At 42.0% G+C, this 23,186-nt stretch overlaps 1 protein-coding gene across 6 annotated transcripts in view; it reads left to right on the top strand.

The window, feature by feature from the left end:
- nup214 (nucleoporin 214) overlaps positions 1-23,186 on the top strand; it is a 38,950-nt gene that overhangs the window by 11,240 nt on the left and 4,524 nt on the right. Inside the window, exons 15-33 of one of the 6 annotated variants that reach the window (XM_038733444.1) lie at positions 2,160-2,243; positions 3,537-3,686; positions 4,297-4,455; positions 4,578-4,681; positions 4,773-4,952; positions 5,324-5,412; positions 5,507-5,590; positions 7,920-8,255; positions 8,616-8,783; positions 9,135-9,246; positions 10,686-10,749; positions 11,462-11,528; positions 11,685-11,769; positions 12,153-12,205; positions 12,290-13,822; positions 15,000-15,067; positions 15,165-15,342; positions 15,503-15,655; positions 18,261-18,432. In XM_038733444.1, the coding sequence (XP_038589372.1) occupies positions 2,160-2,243; positions 3,537-3,686; positions 4,297-4,455; positions 4,578-4,681; positions 4,773-4,952; positions 5,324-5,412; positions 5,507-5,590; positions 7,920-8,255; positions 8,616-8,783; positions 9,135-9,246; positions 10,686-10,749; positions 11,462-11,528; positions 11,685-11,769; positions 12,153-12,205; positions 12,290-13,822; positions 15,000-15,067; positions 15,165-15,342; positions 15,503-15,655; positions 18,261-18,432 (3,839 nt within the window). Of the gene's footprint in view, positions 1-2,159; positions 2,244-3,536; positions 3,687-4,296; positions 4,456-4,577; positions 4,682-4,772; positions 4,953-5,323; positions 5,413-5,503; positions 5,591-7,919; positions 8,256-8,615; positions 8,784-9,134; positions 9,247-10,685; positions 10,750-11,461; positions 11,529-11,684; positions 11,770-12,152; positions 12,206-12,289; positions 13,823-14,999; positions 15,068-15,164; positions 15,343-15,502; positions 15,656-18,260; positions 18,433-23,186 lie in introns of all 6 variants that reach the window. The other 5 variants (XM_038733443.1, XM_038733442.1, XM_038733448.1 and 2 more) reach the window with 5 other exon arrangements.

Genomic DNA, 23,186 nt, shown 5'->3' with positions numbered 1-23,186 from the left:
GCTGCTAATTACTGTCAAACAGCTATTATCTGCCGATATCATGCTGAATACTTTTACCCGCCAATGTGCTGGGTGGCCTTCCAACATTTAGCCGCCAAACAACAGAAAATCCAGCCGCATTTGGTGGGTGTTAATTTCCATCCCTGGTCTTAAGGAATCAACGCTACGAGTCTGCAACATGCAATTCCCCACATAAATGTTGGATGTTAGATGCAGAATGAGTTTGAAGAATTGATGTAATGATTCAAAGCAAATGTGGAGCAATTTGTTTATACTAGCCTATAGTAATACCAGCAGGAGAGTCAGCTAATGTTACATTAGCTCAGACCTGCCACTGTTTGCTAATTATTGATCAATTTAAATTTCTTGACGTTTTACTGATACTCAGGTACCCAGCTTCTCCACCGTCTCAGTCGCTGTAACTTACGTGACCCACATAATGTACAGTACTGCAACAAAACGGCGCAGGACAATAACACGGAAAAAGACCCAACCACTACAGTAATGTTATATACTGCAGTCCAACTGTTATAAAGTGTTATTTATAATATTCAGTCTAAGCTACAGCTTGGAATGCTTGTTCTTACGCATTTATTGCGGGATCTCTGTATGAAAGCGGCTGTGTTTCAGATTATACTCACTCATGAGTTCAAGCATGGGTACAATTGCTACAAGCCCCTGCACTGGCAAGAATGGTAGTGCAAAAGGCCAAGAAGAGTCCAAGGATCACCACCAAGGCCATCCTGATGAATCTAGAGCTGCAACGATTAGTCGATTATTCGATCTCAAGAAAATTAATCGACAACTATTTTGATAATCTATTAATGGTTTCGGTCATTTTTTAAAGCAAAAATGTGGAAAATCGCATGTTTAATCTTCTTGAATGTAAGGATTTGCTGCTATTCTTTTTCATTTATGATGATAAATGAAGAGTCTTTGGGTTGTGGACTGTTAGATGGACAGAAGAAGCAATTTAAAGACGTCACTTTGGGATCTGGAAAGTTGTACAGTTAGCACACGTATTTTTGGTAACGTTAAATTCACTGAAATGTACCAGTGCGAGCTGACAGGCAGGTTAGCGACTTTATCCTCATTCATTTTTAGTAATTTTCTCTCTTAAAAAGACAGAGTCCTACATGAAGAGAGGCTATGAAGTGTTTTTGTTACGTGATACGAGACTCGCATACATCATTATTCATCAAATTGGTTCAGACTTGATGAATTTAGCGTGAGGATACACATGTGACAGCGTCCGGTTTTCAAAATAAGGTGTCTATATACTATGGAAATAAGAAAACAAATGTGAAAAACCTTGTTCAGTATTTGTGAAAGTTTTTCATCATATTCGCTTTCAGCTTCGGTCAAGAATTTTCCTTTCGGTGCATCCCTAATCTTAATTTCATTAGAACCATAATCTCCTTGATTGTCGCCATGTTTGTTTACGTTGTGCAAATACTGAAGTTGTCAAGGAGGATATTCAGGTGTCTGCTATGGATGATTCGGCCCTGATTTGCCTTCTAGTGGATAAATGTTAAATCCTCCAGGGACATGCAAAGTACGCAAGCAAGTATGTGAACTATTAAATTATGTCTGTGTCGCTCATCTACGTGTATGCATTGTTTAAAAAGCAAGTATATCAGCACCTTTAAGAAACAAAAATTTAGTGATGAACGTTTGGTCCCCATAGAAACTACGCCACAACAATAATTCATTCTAACTAATTCATGAAGCATCCAGTAAACAAGAAAATGTGAAAAGAGTAAAAGACATAATGTCAAAAGTAAGCCCAAAAGTAATTTGAAAATGTAATATTAGCATCAGACAGCTAGGATAATGTCTAGATTTGAATCATAATATAACAATTATAAAATGGCTATAATAAAGAGTACCTGATGCTCAGTAGATAAAATATGCACAATTTTCATGGTCATGTCAGATCTGACAAAAGGTTAGATGTAATAATCTCAGTTAAATTGCAACTACATACTTGCGGTTGCTACTAGCAACAGAATGTTCAACTGTCGGGGACAGAAGAATAGTGTGAATCATTTTACATTACAGACACTTGTGGGTTTTTTGTTTAAACCTATATTGGTTCTGTGTATTTAATGGTGTGTGGATCTTACTGACTTTATGTACTTAACCACTTCTTGATGCAGGCAGCTGTTAGTGTGAAGGCCCTGGAGAGGCAGCTGCAGCAAAAGAAAGACTGTGATCCCATAATGGCTGGTATATTGGAGGAGGTGAGTCATATCATCCAAGAACTCGAGTACCATGTAGCACTTTTAATTGCTGAACTTGTGAAAAAAGAGCCTCGTTACCCAAGTCATATGGGGGGAAAATACTTGCTAGCTATATGCTTGTATTCATGTTGCAGGTTTCCTTGTATAATTTTTCCTACTGATAAAACTTGATAGTATGTGAAATCTGTAAATGTATTTAAGGTAACTGTGCTGTTGGCTTGTTCTTGTATTTTTATTAAGGTACACATGTTTTTTGTCACAACACAATTTCAGTTAGCGTTATATGTTAGTATTAAGGGTCACAAATTAAGTTTGGTGGCCCTGCGATGGACTGGCAACCTGTCCAGGGTGTACCCCGCCTTGCGCCCGATGTCAGCTGGGATTGGCTCCAGCCCCCCCGCGACCCTGTACGCAGGATAAGCGGTTGACGATGGATGGAAATTAAGTTTGGTTCCTTTTGTCGCACCAGCTCCTCTAAAGTTCAAGACTAACTTAGTTATAACATTAGTGTTTACTAAGTGGAACTAGTTACTTTACCACACAAACTAGTTACCAAGTAGTAACTACCAGGTGTAACTGCGACATACAGTTAGCTAACTGAACTAGCTAACAGACAGCGCAGAAATTAGCTTGCTAATATATGACCTGTTCAGATTGAAGAATGAAAATATAAATATGGTCACCATATATGTCCTGAGACTTTATCAAAATGCTTTTTAATAATCATATAAACAGTAGGCTTTTAAAGACATTTCACAAAAACACAATATACATAATATTATAAAGCATTATACTGATAACGTCAGGCTAATTAGCTCAGTTTGGATACCTTGTTTGGCTGTTTCTCACTGCCTCTTAACTGCATAAATACTACGTTCTGTGAAACGCATAAAGCGAAGTAATACCCACATTTACAAAGGATTGCCATTAATGTTACATAGTTGACAGTCAGTGCAACAAATGTTTTCTGGCAACTGATTTATATCAATATATACTATAAATAAATATACATACACATATTTCTTGTTTTATTGCTTACATACATGTATGTCTAAGTTAAGACATTTATTAGCTGAAATGGTGCAACCCAATTTAGTTTTTCTTCCTACTGTAGTAGTTGCTAAGAACTTAGGATGGACTTTACATAAACATGAAGGATTTACAAGTACCTGGAGCAACTCGCTACTGGTCATCATTAACATAGCATGTTATGTACACCCTGTGCCCAAATGAGTCTGGACAATTTATCCTCAAGTTGTTTTGTCACTAAGCATGTCCCTGACTTGTCATCAGATCGCACACTTCCAGAAGGAGTTAGATGACCTGAAGGCACGAAGCGCAAGAGCTGACTTCAAAGTTGGCACCAATGAGGAGATGAAGGAGTTGAGGAAGGAGTCAGAGGACCTCCATATTTTCACCCTGGAGATAAAGGAAACAACAGAGGTAAAACCGTGTGTGAAAAAACAAAAAAAACAATCAGCTGTTGCTTGAGGATGACCCAAATCCCTATTGGCAAAATTACACTAGCCGGCCAAATACTATCCTCAACAACTGCCTCCTACTCTGTATGCAATGGTCTTTGCAGAACAGAATCACTGTCACAAGTTCACAGTGTTAGGATAAATAAAAACACCAGCATGTGCACCATCTTCTCCTCTTGTGGCTGTGGGGGATGATGCATACATTTTTGGTATTTAGATATTATTGTTTGGGCTAGCCCTTTTTAACAAGAAAATTTTTTCAAAGTATGTAGCCTATGTTCTGCCTGTGCTCTTCTCCCATTTTAACTTTTGATCTTGAAAAGTGCACCGAACAATGGTATTGTGGACAACCTTAAATATTCCATTCTTATATATTAACTTGTATGACTTATACTACAGAAATATGCCTTTGCATTCATCTCATGTTGTAATACTTTTGTGTACATTTATTTAAACTCAACATTAGAATTTTTTTGTATTGGCAGAATTATAGTGTGAGCTTTTTTGCATTGTCATAATTATTTTGTTGGTTCATTTTAGTAGTCGTTTCATTTTCTTCTTCTGATTTGCAGTCTCTACATGGGGACATTGGTATACTGAAGACCACCCTACTGGAGGGCTTTGCGGGGACAGAAGAAGCCAAGGCCCAGAGTGAGCTGAGGAGAGACAGAAATTACAGGCAGCTGCTGTACAAAAAACCTCTGGACCCACGCAGTGAGGAACACCTCAAGGTGAAAAACAGGAGGACGGATGACTTAAACATAGTTTGCATGAAAGGAATACTTTTTGTAAAACCTTTTAAAAGAATCATCTACATAAAGCATTTGATCTATTTATATTTTCCTTTATGCAGGAGATTCGCAGGCTGTACCAGTATGTTTCGTTTGCTGTGGAAGATGTTAATGACGTGTTGGATGTGGAATGGGAGAAACACCTGGAAAATAAGAAAAGGCAGAAGTAAGCACAAAAGACCAGCTATTTGAGTATTTGATACCAAAAGGATTTGGGTTAAGTATCAATTGTCATGAAATACTTCACTTCTTCACAGACACATGGTCGTGCCAGGGCGTGAGGGTCTGTTTACTACACTGGCCAACAACCTGTACATTATCAACCAGCAGAAGAACAGATTGGACCAGTTGGTCAAGGAACTCTCCTCACTGCGCCTCTATAACAAGACTACCACTTCAGCTGTAAACCGCAATACTGCAACTGCAACAGATGCAGGGTAGGAGCTGGCTAAGCACACAAGTAGGAATGTGAAAATCTCAGGGATAAATTTGTAATACATTTTGTAGTTTCTTTTTTGAGAAGGAAGATTCTGCAGAATAGGTTTGGGAATCAGAGACCTATCTAGAACAGCTTTTGAATATTAAAATGAAATACATTCAACTCTTTTTTTGTTTTCATAACTGGATGGCATAATAGCTAACAATATAATCAACATACTCCATAGGTAACATAAAGATTGCACAAATGTCTTTCAGTGTAGCAGCCAACATCAATTTCTATTTATGTGCACCAGTACCCTGCAAATAGCCCTTAAAAAAGGTGGTGTTGTTTGCAACTTGAAAAACTTATTTCTGTGTTTTATGGCAGTTTGGAAAGCGAGCTTGAGAGTTTAAGGGACGCACTCCTGAAAGCCAGACTGGACACCACCCCCCCGAAGACCAAATCCAAATCACCAGGTATCAATCTTTATATAGTTTTGATGTAAAAACAATAAACAATATCTCCTTTCTTAATTTCAACATTTACTAACTGTAGATGTTTGTCCAGCAGTCAAGATATCGCCTATGAAACAGTCCCAGCTGCGGAACTTCCTCTCAAAGGGACAGATGCCTCCTGTCCGCTCAACTGCACCAGGTATACATATCCTGCTCTAACTAGTTTAACAAGGGGTACGTTAATATCCATTGGTAGGAATCTTAAGTGCTTTTTCCTGTGTAACTTTACTGATTTAGAAATTTGCAGTGGTGGACAGTAATTAAGTACATTTGCTCGAGTACTGTACTTACACTAAACAAAATTATAAACGCAACAATCTTGTTTTTGCCCCCATTCATCATGAGCTTAAGACTTTGTCTATGTACACAAAAGGCCAATTTCTCTCAAATATTGTTCACAAATCTTTCAAACTATGTTAGTGAGCACTTCTCCTTTCCCGAGATAATCCATCCACCTCACAGGTGTGGCATATCAAGATGCTGATCAGACAGTATGGGTATTGCACAGGTGTGCCTTAGGCTGGCCACAATAAAAAGCCACTCGAAAATGTGCAGTTTCACTGTATTGAGGGGGATCTGGGGGGGGGTCTGGAAACCAGTCAGTATCTTGTGTGACCACCATAACCTCACACTGTGCAACACATCTCCTTTGCATAGAGTTGGTCAGGTTGTTGATTGTGGCCTGTGGAATGTTGGTCCACTCCTCTTCAATGGCTACACGAAGTTGCTGGATATTGGCAGGACCTGGAGCACGCTGTTGAATACGCAGATCCAGGGCAACCCAAACATGCTCAATGGGTGACATGTCCGGTGAGTATGCTGGCCATGCAAGAACTGGGATGTTGTCAGCTTCCAGGAATTGTGTAGAGATCCTTGTAACATGGGGCCGTGCATTATCATGCTGCAACATGAGGTGATGGTCGTGGATGAATGGCACAACAATGGGCCTCACTCACTCTCGTCACTGTATCTCTGTGCATTCAAAATGCCATCAATAAAATGCACCTGTGTTCGTTGTTCATAACACATGCCTTGCCATACCATAACCCCACTGCCACAAGGTTGACATCAGCAAACTGCTCACCCACACGACACCAGACACGCTGTCTGCCCATCTGCATGTACAGTGATAACTGGGGTTCATCCGTGAAGAGAATGCCTCTCTAAAGTGCTAGACGCTATCGCATGTGAGCATTTGCCCACTCAAGTCGGTAACGACGATGAACTGCAGTCAGGTCGATCAGCAACATGATATGCCACACCTGTGAGGTGGATGGATTATCTCGGCAAAGGAGAAGTGCTCACTAATACAGATTTTGACAGATTTGTGAACAATATTTGAGAGAACTTGTCCTTTTGTGTACAAAGAGAAAGTCTTAGATCTTTGATTTCGGCTCATAATCCATGGGGGCAAAAACCAAAGTGTTGCGTCTATGATTTTGTTCAGCCTAAGTACAAATTAAACTACCCAACAGTTTATACAAGTACAGTTGAAACAATTAATAGATTGACACTGAAATTAACTGGCAACTACTTTGATTGTTTAAGATATTCTTCATGTTAAAAAAAGGGGGGGGGTTCTTCCTTCACAAACATTTGCTGCTCCTCCTTTTAATTATTTTATTTTTAATAATTTTGAGCTTTGTACTGTTGGTTAGACAAAGCAAGCATTGTGAAGTTGTCTCTGTAGGCTCTAGAATTTCAAAAATTGATTAATGGAGAACATAATCAGCCGATTAATCCATAATGAAAATAATCCTCAGTTGCACTCAGATACTCAAAAGTTAAAAATGAGCTCCCTCTCAACAATTACAACAGTAAAATCCAGCTTTTACATGAATGCATGAGGACGAATAATAATCTAAAAATAGTTTAACAGTCACAGGACATGTTTCTCTTGTACTTTTACTTTTGATACTTTAAATACATTTTCCTGATTATACTTACATACTTTTACTTTAGTAACATTTTCAATGCAGGACTGTATTTTTAAATTCTCTTTCTCATGTCTACTATTTTTAAAAGTAGGTACTTTAGTACTTTGAGTCAAGTAGATGTTTTTTTTGTATTTAAATTGAAGACTTCTACTTTTGAGTAATGTTTAGCAAGGGTATCTCTACTTTTAATCAAGTACAGGATTTGTGTACTTTGTCCACCACTGGAAGTCTGTAGTTGCATGAAAGTTTAAGAATGTAGTTTTAGCTTTGCCATCAAACTCTCAAGGTGACTTTAATATTAGCAATCAAACAAATAGGAAGAATGTTCACTTAAATAGGGATGTTTTAGGGTTACAGTCATTTTAACAGAGTGCAAAATACCTTGTCAAAATTCAACATTTGAGGAACACTACAATGTCAGTGAGATTCATGTTGAAATATTTATGTTCATAACAGTGTTTAAAACAAGAAATTACCATAATGCAGATCAGTTATTAGAGATCCAAATGTTGTTCATCTATTCTCTTTCAGCCAACCTGTCTCGCTCAGCCTTCCTTTCACCTAAATACTATGAGGACTTGGATGATGTGAGCTCTACATCCTCCCTGTCCCAGTCCCTGGAGCCTCACCCGGCTCACTTGGAGCGGGAGGAGGAGGAGGAGGAAGAGGAGGAGGAGGAGGAGGACGAACTACAGCCAGAACCCCTTCCCCTTGTCATTCCCCCAGCATTGTCAACCCCCCGCCACCCCACAGTGGTGAGGACTCCCTCTATCCAGCCAGGCTTCGGGGCCATCCAGTCCACCCCTTTAACCAAGCTTCACTCAGTACAGGGTATGGGCTTTGGACTCAGCCCTATTGCCAGCCCTGGTGAGTAAATCATACCAACTATTGCTATTCATTAAAGATGCGATGAATGAGTGAGGCACGAGATGACTTCTTGTAGATGTCACATCTAACACACATTGCAGCTGCTAGTAGACGTGCTTTGTTTCATAAATGTCACTCCCTGTATTGATGGGGTGGTGATGGCGCATAGATAAGATCCTTGCCTGTGGTGTGGGAGACCTGGGTTTGATTCCCGCTGTGAGACATTCGCCGTTGTGTCCCTGAGCAAGACACTTAACCCCTAGTTGCTCCAGAGGCGTGCAACCTCTGACATGTATAGTAATTGTAAGTTGCTTTGGATAAAAGTGTCAGCTAAATGAATAAATGTACATGATATTTCAGTTCCAACTAATAAGATCAACCTCAGCGGGGCTGATAGCACTGCCCTTGCCACAAAGACAGTGAAACATGGAGCCCCACCAACCGAGAGGACCATCCCTGTCACCATCCCTGCCCATCAGGCTGCAGCCAATGCTGCTCTACGCAGGCAGATGGCCAATCAGAAGTCGGGTAGGAAGAACATGCAACAGTCAGCCTTTCACTGCAGTTTAAAATAATTGCTTATTTGTTTAATTTTAAATGGTAGTGAAGATGTATTGGGTCATTATGGGTAAAAGTGTGTTTGTATACCGAGCTGTTTATTTAATATTGTATTGCTGTTCCCACTGTCATTCACCAGAGGGAGACACAGACTTCCAGACTTAATAATATGAAACTGGTAGATTTATGTGCCCCATTATATCTGAGAATCACTTTCTAAGCTGTTACTTTCATTATAATTCATACCAGGCTTAAATTGCCATAGAAACACTGGTATTGTCTTTTTTTTAATATAAACAAATATGCGTTTGTTTGTTCCAGCTGTTGTCAGTACTTCCTTGACAGAGTCCGCTTTGAAGACAGTTCCTCAGGTGGTCAATGTCCAGGAGTTCAAGGACAAAGGGCCTCCTGCGCCGGTTTCCAATATCGTCAGGTAAACACTCGCAGATTATACATAATTGTTAGCCCTCGAATCATTGTCTGCAGACGTGCTGTTTGTTTCTTATCAAAGTACTTCAAAACTTCAAAACCAATATATGTCCTAACTGGTTTTTGTGCATTTCACTTTGAATTAAACTGGTGTATTTTTTGGTACATGTCACATTTGGCAGATAAAGTTAATTAGCTCTTTGGTGTTTCCCATTTTACTCAACATCTCATTGTAATAAAGTACTTTCTTATCTATCTAATCGGTCCCATCTATATATTTTGTGTTTAAATTTAAGCACGTTATATAATACATATGGCATTAAATCATGCCTGTATCCGCTTGGATCTATTTCTGATACGGTGAGCAGACAGCCTGTCACTATGAGTCCTCGAGGGGTCCAGTGTTTGTTTTGAGTGTGTCTCCTCGGTATAGATTTATCAGGTCACTGACTCCACCTACTCTTATCCAATGCACACAAACGGCAAAGGCCAGCGGGTCTCTGACAACATCTTACATTTGCATCCTGACTTGTATCCTCAAGCACGAAATCTCTTCCATATTTATATTATATTTATTAGTTTTTAAATTTAGTCTTACTTTCCAATGTTAAGGGATTTTAAATGAAACAATCACTATGATATTAAAGTCCTGACTGGTGTTTTTAAGGAGATCTGGGATATGTTTGTAAGCTTATTGTGTGATCAGTGTATGAAGGTTATGTTTGTGTATTAATAAAGGGTACAGCTTAAAGTTAACACTACAATCTTAAACCAATATGCTGGAGAAGGGAGTCAAAACAAAACTGTGTGAATACTTAGACTGCACTGGCTAATGGTCTATTTTCATACCATTATCTTCTTCACTTCCCTTTCGTCATGTCTTTCACTTGGCTATTTATTCACTCCATGATTCACACACTTTTTTTTTTTTGCCCTTTCCTGCCTTCTGCACCTTACTCTTTCTGCTTCACTGTGCTGTGCTCCACTTTTGTGCTTGATATTTCGGCAGGCCTTCCCTCCTTGGGGCTTTTCCCAAATAAAGCCTGCTTACAATAACAAACAAGCAAAGCAAAGCATTGTGAGAGTAAGATGATTATGATTGAAGGCTTTTCACCGATTCCGCACTAACATACTTTATTGTTTCTGTCCTCGAATGATTCCCTGCTTTATATAGAGACCAACATGTGTATCTTTTATTTTGTTAATCGCTAATTGAGACGTGAACTGTGTGAACCAAGCAATCGGAATGAAAATTGTGCGACAATAGGCTTCTATAGAGGAAGTATTATATAAAGGAAATATTTGGTAGCAGATAACAGGTTTTTGGTGGTGGACCCTCATTTTATAAAACCTGAACACTTTATTTACCAAAATTTTCAGGTGTTTGTGAAGTTATTCCATGTGGATGGAAAAACACTGTCCGTCTTTTGCTCTCATTCCCAGCTCATCATTACCAGATCCAGCAGCTCAGGTCTTTGCAACAGTTTCTTCCAACCAGGCCAAACGAGTGAGTACTATATCTATCTGTTACACACCAAGCTGTTGGTCACCTTTTCATATATTTGTTAACCCACACAGCTTCATCTCAATATATGTATTATTTACGTGACATGTTATCCTTGAAATAGTTCAGAAGAAAAAAAGTCATGTGTTTTTATGGAATTAATGAAACATAAAAGTAATGTCAGCATTGTCAAAATACAGTGAGAGGATACATTTTTTATCCAAGCCTAGCACATATGCTTAAAACACTTTATCTGCTCCTCTCATAGCACTTAATAATAATTACCTAAAAGGAAATATGAAAATACTCCTTGTAACTTTAAAGAACATTCAGCTAGCGAAAATTCACAGATTGCTGACAGCTTTGCATATGAAGACACACCATTAACTGCGAGGGTGAGAAATGTCCCAGCTTCCTCCCATGTTGATGTTACAAATTACAGTTGGGTGACAGGGGAACTCCTCGCACAAATCGTCACTGTTCAGGCCCAAGTTCAATTTAATACGAATGACCCAAACATTCTGATCTCCAGCCACATGTGTGGACATACACACGTTTTGTCTGTACGTATGCCGTAAGATTGCATCTTACTCAATAGAACCTGCCTAATAATTTTTTTTATATTTCATACATATAATAAATATAACATGTTTTTTTTCTGTATTACGATTTGTATAATTAAGTTGTAAGTGGCTTTTTAAAACTGTCTCTGCAGAATCCTAGCCAGGGCATCCAGAAGATGTCCACTGAAAGTACAACCCCACTGGGAGGCTTCATGTTTGGTAAGCACTGGTTAGCTATATGTGCATACATACGTTTCCTCCTACCTATTGTCCAGATTTGGTTACACATAAACAAAATTACAGTCTAGAACATTTCTTATGATTCTTCTATTCTAAAAGATTTTGACTGACTTCATAAACTTCTGCGTCCTTCAGGTCAGTCGTCCAAAACAGATGTTTCCGTGGCTCCTGCTAGTTCAGCAGAGCAAAGCTCCAGCAAAGGTTTCTCCTTCACATCAGGGTGAGGCAACTTATAAATATTAAAGAAGACTTCTGAAATGTAAAGAAGGCCTTTTGCTATATTATATCATGAATTGAAATAAGAAAATAAAAATGTTCTTGTGGGTCGAAGTAGCTGTTGTAGCTATAATGGGCTGTGTACCAAAAGAGTGTGGTTAGGGTCTAATTTATTAATTTCTTTCTCTGCCCCTGACTCCTAATCTAACCAGAGAGGTGGAGGTAGACAGTCATCTACTACACCTCCCTATTGCTGTGATTCTACAGCAATTTGATCAGATCCTTCTCACAATGATACCCTGCCCACATATTGTGTTTCACTCTGAAACATTAGAGACATTTTAGTTTTTTTCACTGTTTCATTGCGACTTTACTTGTCTTATACAGGTCCTCGGGCTTCAGTTTTGCTTCAGTTCCACAGGTAGCTGGAATTTCACAAGGTAAAAACAGCATTACTGCTTGGTATCAGATAGAATGATGTCAAACATCATCATTTAACAGTTTTTCCCCTTATGTCTCTCCAGTGAAAGATGTCAATAAATTTTCCTTTGGTGGAAATGGCAAGATAATGTTTGGCCAGACTGGAGAGGAGCCATTCCCTCTCACCCCAAAGTCCACCTCCCCTGCTCTTGGCTCTGGGTCTCCCACCCTGCCTCCATACCCGTCAGTAGAAAAACCCACCTCCACCGCAGCTGCCCTCAGGATAGAGCCACAGCCGCCACCTAAGACAATTGGAGGAGAGACTCTGGGCAGCTTCTCTGGACTACGTGTGGGCCACGGAGAAGAAGCTAATGATTCATCCACTAAACCTGCTGCTGCCTCATTTGCATTTGGGGAAGCTGGACTTGGAATGGGCAAGGGAGCACCACAGTTCAGCTTTGGCGCAGGGCTCCAGAAGTCTGTAGAAGATTCTACAGGAGCAGACTTGTCCAAGGGGGCAGGGTCAGGCAGTTTGTTCAAGCCTCCTGATTCCAACCCCAAGCCGGCCTTCTCTGTTCCCCAGTCTATCTCAGCTGCCCCATCTTTACCTACATCTTTCAGTAGTCTTATTGCAGCTTCTTCAGACTCCTCAGAGGAACCGAAAGCTCCTCCACAACCATCAGAACCCACGCCACCCCCTGAAAAAGAACCTGCTTCTGAACCAGCCATAGAGAGCGGCAGTCCCCTAGTAGTAACTAAGCCAGCAGCAGATGTGGCTGCCACAGAAACCACATCAGCCACAGTTACAGCATCAACACCCGCACCTCCTTTGGCCACAGCTGCACCCACACCAAACCCTCCCTCCTCCTTCACCACACTAACTGAAGCAGCCCCTCCAACACCAGCCAGTGCGGCGTCTACAACAGAAGCCCCCCCAGACACCACCACTGTTCCTGTGCCCGCTCCAGCTGCTGCCACCCCTGCTGTAGTGCCTGTCTCTCACATAGCTCCAGCAGCATTCCAGGTGCCCAGTTCTGACAAACCAGGATCCATTTTTACTCAGCCTGCTCCTGCAACAACAGACAGCAGTTCCCTTGGAGTTACACCAGTTATCAACACGGTTGCCCCTGCAGCCACCACTCCCACCGCTACTGTTGTTAACAGTACAACAACAGCAGCTGCCAGCATTGTGTTTGGGCAACCTGCTGCACCTCCAACTTCCTCAGCCCCCTCAGCCCCAGTATCCACAGAATTTGGCTCAACTGGGTTTGGCACATCAACTGGAACTGGTTTTAGCAAATCCGTGTTTGGCCAGGTGAGTGGCTTTGGCCAGTCTGCTAGCAACACTGGATCAGCCAGTGGCTTTTCTTTTGGCCAATCAGCATTCGGAGCAAGTTCTAATAGTGCGACTACCGGAGGAAGTCTTTTTGGTGCTTCTACTCCCAGCAATGCCAGTTCCTTCTCCTTTGGCACGAGCGGTGCCAACACAGCCAGCAGCACTGGCTCGGGGCTGTTTGGACAAAGCACAGCACCAGCATTTGGCCAGAGCTCTGGATTTGGTTCTGGGTCTGTGTTTGGGAGTAACACCACCACATCTTCATCTACAGGATTCAGCTTTGGACAGCCCTCAGGTGAGTGTGAGTTTGCACTTGATATCTTATTGGTCATTTTGTAAAATACAGTAAGAGTTTGTGGCTATCAGTTTTATTTCTTTTCACTGAGGAATGAAACCTAGTATGCGTGTGGTATACAATACTAGTATAGCTATAGAAGCAAGTGTTTTGTGAAGATTAGGGATGTCCTTTTTGGCCTTTATCGCGATTGGAGACCTTTTAACATCAATCCAATCTGATACTTTGATTTACTTAAATGTTTAAATTATGTATGTGACACATTTAAATAACAGTGGTAGCTACTAAATTTGAGACACTACTTGATCCAAATACTTGAGGTTCTGGTTGTATGATGTTACATGCAAATTATAATTTCATTGTCAGCAGCTAGTACTACACTGAACCTGACTCACTGAAGTGAAGCAGCGCAATACATAATTCATCGCAACACAGCATCTTCAGTTCACAAAATTCATACTGGCTATTTTAGAATTAGAAAAATTCCACCTTCAGGCTTTCAAAGTAATGGGGTTCAAGGTTCTCAATTTTAGACCAGTCAGCCGTAGAAAAAACAAACTAAAAACAGACATGTTTTTGTCACTCAAAGTGGTGTTACATTTACCAGTCAGAACTACATGGCTACAAACAGTTGTCATGTCTGACAATGTTAAAGCTAACAACGTCTGTAAGGGCAGTGGGCAGTAAAGGAGGGCTGTGTGAAAACATCAAGTCATTGAGCTGACCATCATGCACACACTGTGGTGGTTGAAAGTTAAATATGAAACTTCTTTTTGTTGAAAGGCCATCAACTTGCAGGAGGGACAAATCAATTTTGTCTGTGCTGCACTACCAGCAGTGGCTGCGGGATTTGGGGTGGTGTTGGGAGTCTAAGTAAGGAGGGTGGCATGAGGGGAGTTGTCCCATTCCCAAAGATTCTCTAAATTCCAAACGCAGTATGGGAATGTCAGTGTCTCTGTGGACAGCTGATGTTAATGCATCAGCTCGGCAGTTAGCTTGTCTGGTGGGTCCGAGTTTCCAGAGTCAGCTGATTCTTTTTCAGGGCACTGGGGGTAGAAAAGGAAGCTATATAGTGGTGACTAGAAAAAATGTATGTGGTATCACCGGCTACATGTCATCTAGAGTGCAGAGTTAACCAATTGATTAGGTCTTGAATGTGTTTTTCCTTTCCTTGTTATTATAGCTTTTGGCTGCTCTTCAGCCACACCTGTGTTTGGGCAACAACCTGGCAGTGGGAGTGTATTTGGACAGGTAATATCCACTGATCAAGCCACCTATTAATAGTATTGTCCTTAAAATTTTAGATATTTCTTCTGCACACATTGTATAACTAACATTTCTCTCCCAGCAGCAGCAATCTTCTGGTGGGAGTCTTTTTGGTTCAGGTTCAGCCAACACAGCAGGCTCAACTACTGCTGGAGGGTTTTTCAGCGGCCTGGGAGGTAAACCGAGCGAAGACGCTGCCAACAAGAACCCATTCGGCACTGCAGCCACAACTGGAGGGTTTGGACAGCCTGCTCAGACAGGTAGACTATCTGTTTAAAAAAAAAAAAAAAAAAGAGAGAGAGATTTTTATTCTAACCTCTGTTCATATTGGGAGAAAAATGGAACCTGTTAAGCATAAGTACCAGAAACAAACTTTACTGTACTTGAAAGGTACATTTATCTGCGTATTTCTCCCTTTAGGTTCAAACAGTCTGTTTGGGAATAGTGGTGCCAAGACGTTTGCTTTTGGACAGTCCTCCTTTGGTGAGCAGAAACCTAGTGGAACTTTCAGCACCGGTGCAGGGAGTGTCGCAGCCCAGGGATTCGGCTCTTTCTCTACTCCAACAAAACCAGGTACAAGTTTCCCCATATTGCATTTAGTCTAATAGTACTTAGGTTCTTTAGTCCTTAATAGCCATGTTTCCATATAATTGTCATGCAAATTTTAAGCAGGCTTTTGAAATGTTGCAAAAAGAAAAAAAACGTAAATGTGAAATAAGTGCGTTTCCTTAAGCTGGTCTGGAGCGAATAAACCAGGGTACGGCAAGTGTTGTCACGTCAGTAGTTGACGTTACACGTGGCTGTAATAAACAAAACGTATGGGTTCCAAACCAGAAACAAAACCAATGGCATGGACCTGAGGACCACTGATCTTAGAAACATGGACAGAGGTCCTCAGAAATGTGTTTCAAGAAGGCAAGTTGCTATTTACTCTTTTCGACAAAGACAAAACCCACCTCAAGTAAGTATAAAAACTTTTTTGTGAAATTAAGGTTTGTGAATTTTTTTTTTTGAATTTTGCCGTTTCCATCAGCCTTTTCTCATGCTATACTTCAAAATGTGCATAAAAAAACGTTGACGGAAACACGGCTGATTTCTCATCCTCAAGACGATCTCATCTACTCCTTGAAAGTGATGCTTTATCAGATACTTCATACTGCTGTTATTTCCAGACCAGACTTGCTCCTATGTGCTGTTCATACTTCCTTAGGGTAGGGATTCATTTTCTTTATTAGAATTGAACAAAGGGCCTAGCAAATGTATATAGTGCTGTTATTAGTTAATTACAGAATTCCACACTTACACACGTTCTCCTGCTTGTATTAGTGATGTTTGATATTCTCCTTTCTTTCACATTTTTCGGGCTCTGGCTTAGGGGCGCTGGTTCAGTGAGGTTCAGTGAGATTCAGTGATGTGCCTGCCTGTGATAGACACCCCATGCTCTTGACATCGCTTTCTCCTTTATTATCTGAGCGCCCTTATCTCCTCGCCCAGCAGAGCAGAAAGTGAGGCGTCACACTTCGTTATTACCTGCCAATACTGCTGATTCAGTGTTACATCTCAATGCTGAAGTCACAGTGGATCGAGTGGAAGATGTGATGACAAGGATTTTTGAAATTACTCTTTAAAAAAATGTTCTGGCCCTATTAGGAGTCTTTACTTATATAATATATATATATATATAATATCTGCTGCCTTCCTTTCAACACGCAGCCCCACTCACTCACCGTAGCAGCTCCAGTCTCTTTGCCCATCTGTGGCGCAGCAGCCTTCAGTGTTGATAGGCTATTACTTGTGACGTGTAACCAATCAGAGTGACGTGGGCGGGACATTAAACAAGACTATAAAGTGGTGACTACAGATGCACCAGAGACAAAGTAGCGCATTTAAAAAAAATAATAATTTTAATCCCATACATGACTCAAAACCAATCCAAATTGTAGGTCAAAGCCAATCCAAATTGTAGGTCACCCCTAGTCTAAATTGCCTACAATGCTCCTTCACATAGAAGCTCCAAGACTAACTAGCAGATTAACAATTTAAAGTGGATTAAGTGTAAATTAAATTAGATAAAGAGCAAGTTTAAGTATGAAGAATTAACTTTCTTTCCCAAGTAGTCTTCCTCAAGATGGAAATTTAGCTTCTGTTTTATTTTTTTTGCAACTCTTGGTAATAAGTAGTCATAATTGTAGCATCCATCCAAGCTATCCCTTAGCTCCACTGGGATACTAGTACCACTCAGCACGCTGATGTCCTATCACTGGCCTACGTACAGGGAATGTAATCTTGTTACATTAGATTAATCAATAATTTACTGGGGCATGCTGGCAGCCAGGCTGTAATTTCAGTACACTGTTTCCCCACTGCCACTCCTGGATCCTGATGCTTTGAGTTGGACTGAATCCTCTTCCTGTCATTAAGCTGTCACAGTTTGTTGTTCCAAAACAATAATGTACAGTACACAACAAGACACAATATAGTATATGTATTCACCATGCTGAGACATTTTCTTGTGAGAAACAATAGGGGAAAAATAAGAACTTTTATTGGAAATAGGATTAAAATGCTCATTGTGAATACTCCTGTACAGTTATTAGAATTTAGGTAGTGTAGTGTTTGTTCACACCACATGTGGAATGGATATTTGCAGTGTCCAAGCAGAACTGTTTGGCTCAGAAAAAAAATGGAAGAAATCTCAGAAAGATCAACATAGGACGGATTCCTCTCCCAGGACAGACATGCCGTATATGTCCTGTGCACAGAAAAGACCAATGTAAAATTACAGCATCGACAGTCAGAGTGACAGAAATATAGATGAGGTATCACAAAACAGATGTAACCTCAGCTACATGACATCATCTCCACTATGGAGACCTGGGAAAAGGACTGACAGGACAGACTCACAAGAAGCAAAGCTCACGCTCACCAGTCGCACAGACACAAAGGAATCTAACACAGAGGGAGAGCGTGACAAGGACATTTACACAAGAGACAGGCAAGAGGAGAGGATTAAGATTCAGATCCTATGTAAATAAGCTTTAATCACGTCATGCTTCAAAAGCCACAGATATAGTGTCCTGACTGATCTGTGTAATTCACCTATATACATGTTTCCCTGCTTTCAAAACGAGCTTTCACTTCTCTTTTTTTTTTTTTCCCTCTTTCCCCCCCTCTACAGGTGGCTTTGGCACTGCTCCAGTATTTGGGAGTCCCCCTTCCTTTGGTAGTTCTCCAGCATTTGGTGGCGCAGCATCATTTGGCTCGAGCCCTTCCTTCAACAACAACATGGGTCCCTCAGCTGGTAAAGTGTTCGGAGAGGGAACAGCCGCTGCTAACATGGGAGGATTTGGGTAAGAAACCTTAAATGTTCTCTGGCAGGTTTACAAAAAGATTTGCTATGAAAATAGTTTTTTTGGAATACGTACATACATACATGACACAATATAAGTCTTTATGTTTTGTTTTTACTAAATTAGAATATTTCCCTTTCTCTTTTTAATTGCCAGTTGTTAAGATCCTGACTTACATACTAGTACAAAACGTTGATGCGTTAGGGTGACAATGGCAGCCAGCCAGCCAGTGTACTACACACAGGCTTGGCTATAGTATGAATACATCTGGACTCACTTGGCAAATATAAACAATAGGGCTGTCACTTTTTCAAAAAGTCAGATTTGAAGCAATTAAAACTAACATAATTTATTTGAAGTAATTTTAACGCAACCAATAAAGCGTACTGCTCACTAACCCCACTTGCAGTGTAGAACCCCAAATACTTTCTCTCACTTCTTCTCAGATGCTTTGGTTTTGTGATTATCCATTACATTTAGCATTTCTTATTAGTTGCCTCCATTTGTTTTGTGTTAGCTTAATTTACTGAAGGGTCATTATGGCATGCAATTGGTCAAGCGACTTCAAAACGGTCTGTTGGTCTTACATGTGGATACAATTTTGAATTCAAAAAGGTCATTACTGTCTCTTTTATAACGGTGGCCTGTGGGGAGAATGTGTTTTTTTTTGTTTGTTTGTTTGTTTTTTGCTGCAATTTGCGAGTGTCCACTAGGCAAAATAGAAAGCAAGGCTCAGTGGCAGCGCCCTGTCCAGGTATTATCATCCATGTATGGATTTATGTGTCACTTTTTTTTGTTACTAAGTATAATAAGACATTAAACCAACTAATCATTTTTGGTCATTACATTGTTGTAATCACTAAACATTTGAATGTCAGTGTCACCAAGCTATTTGTGCAATACGGGGTGGGCGTGCATAATTTTGCCTGCAGTGTGGAACAGTTTTTTGGGAATCAGAACATCTGTGTTCTCTCCCGCTTAGTGTGCCATCACACAAGCATAAGGCATAAAACATCTGAAGGGAAACATTCGGTACAGTGTTAAACGCTCTATTAACACTATACTGATGGTGTGATCAAAATAATCCAAATGGAACAAGCCCCATTGAAATCTTGTCCATTTACTAAGGGAGGATCTACTGTTGTAATATACACAGCAATTATTTCTTCTAACCCCAAAAGGTAAGACTTGAGTTGGCAGGCGTATCCTTAACAAGTTTATTTGTTATTTTTTTTATTGCCTTCCCTGACATCTTTACTCAAGATCCACTTACTGAATGGGAAATCCTTTACAGCCCCCAGCAAGTCAGCTTTATTCCAGTGGAAATGTCATTTTAAGATACAAGGAATGGGATTATTTGATAATTTCCACTCTGGTGATTTCCATAGCTTTATCAACCTTGTGTGCACACAGTGTGCATGTTGTTTTGTTACAGTGAGCATGGCTATGAGCCCAAAACTATGGAGCCCTGTGCAGGACCAGATTATTCCCCTCACATAATCTCGCGGCTGCCTGCAGATTAAACTGCCCTCACCCTCCCATTTTGCTTATTCACAATTTTCACTCCCTTTGGAGTCAGCGGGTGTGGGTCATGTAGAAGGGATTACTGCTTTAACCCCCCTCTCTGAATCCTCACATGAACACACACACCTTCTGCCTCGCTAACATGTTTATTTGGAAAGCGCTAAACAAGAAATAAATACGCTAAAGTATTGTACAAATAAATTGCTGGTGTAAAGCAGGGTTCTATTTCGTATAGGCTTTGCCCTCTAAGAACTGGGGATGAACCCAATAGCGGAGTTCATCCCCATGTGCATACGCAGTCCTGAAGATTTCTTTCGCGCCCATGTGCCGTGCACGGGCCTCTCTCAGGGCCACATATCAGGTATATAATACCTGCCTGACCAGAGATCTGCTCCCAGCCCAGCCCCTCCCCGAGACCTACCGAGGCCACCGTTCCCTCTACACAGCGCTGTCCCGCCATCAAGAACAGGTGAGCTGGTTGCTCCTTGTCCAATCCGCCCTCTGAGCCTCCCCGCAAACAGAGAAGGCGTGTGTTTTCTTCCCGGAACGGCCGAACACAACGGCTCTTTTCAGAGCCAACAAAATGTCCATAAAGAGCATGTTCCTAAGAGTCAATCTGCCGCTCTCCCCCCTGAGTTTCCTGCAGCTGATAACACGCACATCTCCTACACACAGGCTAGCTCGCCTGTGCACGCACACGCTGTCAGTTGTTGAGCCACTGTTGTCCCTTTCTCACATCATCATGAGTGAAAAACATTCACATCAGATAAACAAAACAGCACGTCCCCACTCTCTGCCTCTCTGTGGCCTCCCCACCTTTCAGCCATCAGTGTGTTAGTGTGTTTGTGTGTTTTTCATACAATCTCCAGCTCAGCCCTCCCATGGGCCGTGTCAAGCGGTTCTTCAGAATGCACGGCGGCAGAGAGGGCTCTTCTGTGGCTGTCAAATGTCCACAGAGGCTCCTCAGATTTTTGCTCGCCTGCTTTCAGAGCGCTGCAGCGCGTGGCAAAATCTGTTCCCATGAACAAGTGGATGACGATATTCCAATTCGCCAGCCCCCCTCCTTTCAACAGGGTGCTGTTGACTGTCATGTCATCCCAGTCAGAGACAGCTGGTCTGATGGCAGAAATAACAGAGCTGCTGTCCAAAGGAGCTATTTAAGTCCCGCCAAGACTTGGTACCCAAGAAAACGGGCAGAATGAGACCGATCCTGGATCTCTCCCTCTTCAACAAATGCATGATGAGGAGGCCATTCCACATGCGAGCATGTTTTGGAATGTGTGCATCCCGGTGTTTGGTTAATATCCATCCATCTAAAGGACACTTATTTCCATGTCCCCGTCATCCCCAGCCACAGGAAATTCCTATGTTTCTCTTTCAGAGGGCCCAGTTTCAATGCAATCGGCTGCCTTTCGGCTATTCTCTGGCTCCGCGCACATTCTCCAAATGTGTGGAAACGGTTGCTCGAGCCACTGCGCAGGTCAGACATCAGAGTGTTGTTTTTATCTGGACAACCTGATAGTCATGTCCAAGGAGAACTCTGCGCTCCCCTCCCAGTCACTAATTTATCTGGGAGTGCATCTGGACTCTCAGATAAATTAGCCAAATTATATCCAGCCAGACTGGAAGCGCTCTGCTTTTACGCATCGCTCCTCACAAAGTGGTAACTGCTTTGTCTGTGATGCGTCTACTGGGCATGATGTCTGCTAGTCACGTGGTGATTCCTCTGGGTCTCCTCCACATGAGGAGATTGTTTGGCCGTCTCCGCCCCAATCCGGTAAAACCCTCCCTCCAATCAGTCAGACCCGACGTACTGGAAATCCCCTCACAAGCTTTCAGCGGGGGTTCCCCTCGGGTGAGTGACGTCACATGTCAGGTTACACAGACGCGTCTCTCATTGGTTTGATGTGCCATTCTCGTGTGGTGGGAGGGAAGTGGCCATATCCCCTCTCTCTCCACATAAACTGCCTGGAGCTGTCCACAGTGCTGAAAGTACTGAAACACTTTGCTCCACTGCTGAGAGACAAACATGTGCTGGTGAGAACAGACAACATGAACAGACGCCGCCCTGACGATTTATGTAAGCGGCAGCGCTTGCATAAATCGTCAGGGCAGCGTCTGCTCGGCTCAGCTACTAGAGATAGCCAGGATCCTGCTGCTGTGGGCTCACATGAACCTGCGCTCTATGAAAGAGCTTTACATTCCCGGTGTTCTGAACTGAGCCGCGGACCTCGTGTCACACGACATTCCCTCAGAATGAGTGTAAACTAAATTCCACTGCCTCTGGGAGGCAGAGATAGATCTGTTGGCCTCACGAGAAAACGCACTGTGCACACTGATTCTCACTGTACGCAACGGGACGAGCCGCTACGCCATTAGGCATAGACGCCTTCTCAAACAGCCCGTGGCCCAGAGCTCTACTCTATGCTTCCCCCCCCGATTCCTCTGAACCCCTGCCTTCTGCCGCGCATTCAGGCGGTGCTCCTAACCTAATTTTTGTGGCACCGGAACGCACGAGCACATCATAGTTTCCAGCGACGATTCAGCTGCTGTCATGGGGAAACCGTGGCAGCTGCTGTGGCGCATAGACGCGCTCTCACAGCTGGACGGCATCATCCTTCACTTTATAGACTTGAAAGACTAAGATTGACCCTCAATGTGGTGCGCACCATCCAAGGCGCGAGAGCTCCCTCCACTACTGTCCTTAAAAAGCAATGTGGTCAGCTTTTCAGCACTGGTGCGTGGAGAGGGACATGGACCCTGTCTCATGTCCCTTATCTCATGTTCTGACTCCAGCTGCTGGTGGACAGAAATCTGGCTTTATCCACGGTCAAATCATACTTGGCGGCCATCTCATCCTGCCACGAGGGTTTTGGAGAGAGATCATTTTTTGCACATCCGTTGGTTAAGCGCTTTTTAAGAGGAGTGAGAGGACGGCGACCTGTAACTCGCTCCTTGGCGCCACAGTGGGATTTACCGCTTGTGCTGCGCAGTTTGGGCAATTCCCCCTTTGAACCACTGCCGCAAACCTCTCTCCAGACTGCTTTCTTTCAAGACAGCGCTCCTTTTGGCGCTGGCCTCTGCTAAGAGTGAGTGATCTGTGCGCTCTCTCAGTTGCTCCATCTTGCCTCGCTATCAGAGCTGACGGGAGCTCAGCCACCTTGAGGCTGAACCTAGCGTTCATGCCCAAGGTTATAACTAGCTCCTTCAGATCACGGATTATTTCCCTG

The sequence above is a fragment of the Micropterus salmoides genome, unplaced genomic scaffold (genome assembly GCF_014851395.1).
Source record: "Micropterus salmoides isolate LMB-PRFRI ecotype aquatic unplaced genomic scaffold, ASM1485139v1 Ms_hic_scaffold_20, whole genome shotgun sequence".
Lineage (NCBI taxonomy): Eukaryota > Metazoa > Chordata > Actinopteri > Centrarchiformes > Centrarchidae > Micropterus > Micropterus salmoides.
The sequence above is the reverse complement of the archived record's forward strand: the minus strand, read 5'-3'. Positions and strand labels throughout refer to the sequence as shown.